Here is a 3,424-nt window from a genome sequence, read left to right on the forward strand (position 1 = left end):
AGGCCGAACATCAGCGAGAGGCCGAGAGGCACCTTCAAAGATAAACAAGAAAGCGTCGAGAGCTAGAAGACAAGCTCCTTATGCTTGAAGCCGACCTCAAAATGAAGACCACTCGATCCAATTGCGAAGATAGCCCCCAGAAGGACCAAAACCCATTTACAAAGGAGATCATGAAAACTAAAGTCCCAAAAAACTTCAAAGCCCCTGACATGACTCCCTACGATGGTACCTCCGACCCAAGTCACCATCTCAATAACTTCAGAAGCCGGATGTACCTCACAAATGCCTCAGATGCAACCCGTTGCAAAGCTTTCCTGACCACTTTGACCAAAACGGCAATAAAGTGGTTCGACAGCTCGCCACCAAGGTCAATTGCAAGATTTGATGACCTCGCTAAGAAGTTCCTAGCCAGGTTTTCCATCCAGAAGGACATAGCCAAGCATGCTCCAAGCCTGCTAGGGATTAAACAAGGAGACCGGGAGAGCCTTCACAGTTATATGGAAAGATTCAACAAAGCATGCCTAGACATACAGAATCTCTCTACAGAAGTAGCAATTATGGGACTTATCAATGGTCTACGGAAAGGACCCTTTAGCCACTCTATATCCAAAAAACACCCAACATCTCTAAACGAGGTACAAGAACGGGCAAAAAAATACATCAATATGGAGGAGAACTCCCGGTTGGGGGAAGCCCAAAGTCCAGATTCTCCTACCCATCTCGGGACAAGGATAAGGACTCTAGGAAAAAAGATGACCAACCTACTGAGAAACCTAGAAAGTACCACAACTACACCCCTCTCTGGGTGTCTCTTGTAGATGTCTACCGAGAGATATGCAACACAAAGAAGATCCTGCCCCCTCGTCCGATTAAACACAAAAGGGGAGGAAGTCAGACAGAGTATTACGAATACCACCGAATCTACAGGCACTCTACTAACGAATGCTACGACTTGAAGAATGTTATAGAAAAGCTAGCCAGGGAAGGCAGATTAAATCGGTTCCTCGCCAATACAAGGGACGAACCAAAAAAGAGAGGAAGGGATGAAGATGGTGAACGAGCTGAACATCCCCCTTGCACCTACGAAAGACACGTTCACATGATCAACGGCGGATTCGCAGGCGGAGGGATCTCCAAGTCATCCCGTAAAAGACACCTTAAAGAAGTATATCATGTCGGAGAAGGAGATAGGCCATCAGACCTCCCCACTATCAACTTTACTCAAGAGGACGCCGCGGGCATCATCCCTGGGCATGATGACCCTGTGGTGGTTACTATCATACTGGCTAATACCAACCTCCACCGAACATTGGTCAATCAGGGAAGCTCCGTAGATATATTGTTTAAACCCGGCTTCGATAAGCTCGGACTACAAGAAAAATAACTCAGAGCATATCCAAGTAGCCTATTCGGGCTTGGAGACGCCCCAATTCAACCACTAGGGTACATCCCACTACACATAACCTTTGGAAAGGGAACTCGGTCTAGGACATTAAGCATAGACTACATCATAGTCGATGTAAGCTCAGCTTACAATGCCCTAATAGGTCGGACAACGTTGAACCAGCTCGCCGCAGTGGTCTCGACCCCACACCTGTGCATGAAGTTCCCAACGCCAGAAGGGATCACCACCATAAAAGGAGACTAAAAACTGGCGCGACGCTATTACAATGAAAGTCTGAACCTTAAAGGCAACCCCAGAGGAAAGGAAACCAACATTATCAAACTCGGGGGAATCCGAGCTCGCGAAGAACTTCGTCCTCAACCCAAAGGCGAGACCGGAGAAATTCAGATAGGGGACACTAGAGACAAAGTAACAAATATAGGGATGACCTTAAAAGGAGACCTAAAGGAGCCTTTGATACGAGTCCCAAAGGATAATTCCGACCTCTTTGCGTGAAAGGCCGCAAACATGCCTGGGATAGATCCCGAGCTAATGTGCCATCAACTGGCAGTGTACCCTGGATCTCGGCCTGTACAACGGAAGCGTAGGAAGCTTGGCCCAGAAAGGTCCCAAGTTGTGGAGGAGCAGGTACATGCCTTACTGGAAGCAGGGTTCATAAGGGAGGTTAAATACCCATTGTAAATAGCCAACGTCGTCTTGGTAAAAAAGTCAAATGGAAAGTGGCAGATGTGTACTGATTACACCGATCTCAATAAAGCCTGCCTAAAAGATCCCTACCCACTCAAATATAGGCACTCTAGTCGATGCCTCATCGGGATACAAGTATCTCTCCTTCATGGACGCTTACTCAGGATACAACCAAATCCAAATGTATCTGCTCGACCAAGAAAAGACCTCATTCCTAACCCCAAGAGCGAACTATTGCCAAATAGTCATGCCGTTCAGACTCAAGAACACAGGAGCTACACACCAAAGATTGATGAACAAAGTTTTTGCCAATCACATCGGAAAGGTAATGGAGGTTTATGTAGACAACATGCTGGTAAAAACACAAAAGGAGGAATTGTTATTACCCGACCTCACCAAAGTGTTCGACACCATAAGAAAACATGGGATGCGACTTAACCCTGAAAAATGCACCTTTGCGGTAGATGCCGACAAATTCTTGGGCTTCATGCTCACTCAGAGAGGAATTAAAGCTAACCCAGATAAGTGTCAGGCCATACTCAACATGAAAAGCCCGACCTGCGTCAAAGAGGTACAACAGCTCAACGGAAGACTAGCAGCCCTATCCAGATTTCTAGCTGGATCAGCCTTAAGATCTCTCCCCTTCTATGCAACATTAAGGAAGGGAAAGAGGTTTAAATGGACCCAGAATGTGAACAAGCCTTCCAAGATTTCAAGAAATTTTTGGGGCAACCACCTATCCTTACCAGGCCACGGAAAGGTGAAGAACTCACACTATACATCACCATAGGAAGTCGAGCAGTAGCCTCAGCACTGGTCAGAGAAGAAGAAAGTGGGCAACAACCCATTTACTTCATCAGTAAGGCACTACAAAAGGCTGAACTAAATTATTAAAAGATAGAAAAGTTTGCCTACGCCCTCATACTCACTTCTCGACGACTCCGCCCATACTTTCAAGCTCACACAATCAGAGTACGGACCAAGCAGCCTATAAAAGGTATCCTACAGAAAACAGACTTAACTGGAAGAATCCTACAATGGGCAATCGAGTTATCTGAATTCAACCTTATATATGAAGCTTGTACAGCTATTAAATCACAGTACTTAGCTGACTTTTTCGCAAAATACACTGACACCCCGGGTACCCCCATAGAGTGGAATCTTTACGTAGATGGCTCTTCGAACAAAGCCGGGAGTGGCGCAGGCATAATTATAGAAAGTGATCAGGGAACCCAAATCGAACTATCATTAAAGTTCAAATTCCCTGCCTTAAATAATCAAGCTGAATGTGAGGCACTATTGGCCGTTTTGAGGCTGGCTAGGGAAGTGGGA

At 46.0% G+C, this 3,424-nt stretch overlaps 1 protein-coding gene across 1 annotated transcript; it reads left to right on the plus strand.

Annotated features, from left to right (window-relative positions):
- Positions 1 to 209: 209 nt before the first annotated feature.
- On the plus strand, positions 210 to 1,384 carry LOC140180638 (uncharacterized). The gene is made up of 2 exons (XM_072221894.1): positions 210 to 573; positions 819 to 1,384. The coding sequence occupies exons 1-2, from the start codon at positions 210 to 212 to the stop codon at positions 1,382 to 1,384; spliced, it is 930 nt and encodes a 309-aa protein (XP_072077995.1).
- Positions 1,385 to 3,424: the final 2,040 nt, after the last annotated feature.

This window comes from Arachis hypogaea, chromosome 17 (genome assembly GCF_003086295.3).
Source record: "Arachis hypogaea cultivar Tifrunner chromosome 17, arahy.Tifrunner.gnm2.J5K5, whole genome shotgun sequence".
Taxonomy (NCBI): Eukaryota; Viridiplantae; Streptophyta; class Magnoliopsida; order Fabales; family Fabaceae; genus Arachis; species Arachis hypogaea.

Bases quoted from the DNA above. Each gene is read 5' to 3' on its own strand.
- LOC140180638 (XM_072221894.1), top strand. From the start codon at position 210: ATGACTCCCTACGATGGTACCTCCGACCCAAGTCACCATCTCAATAAC. The intron at 574-818 runs GTCTACGGAAAG...TGTCTCTTGTAG, and splicing joins AATTATGGGACTTATCAATG to ATGTCTACCGAGAGATATGC.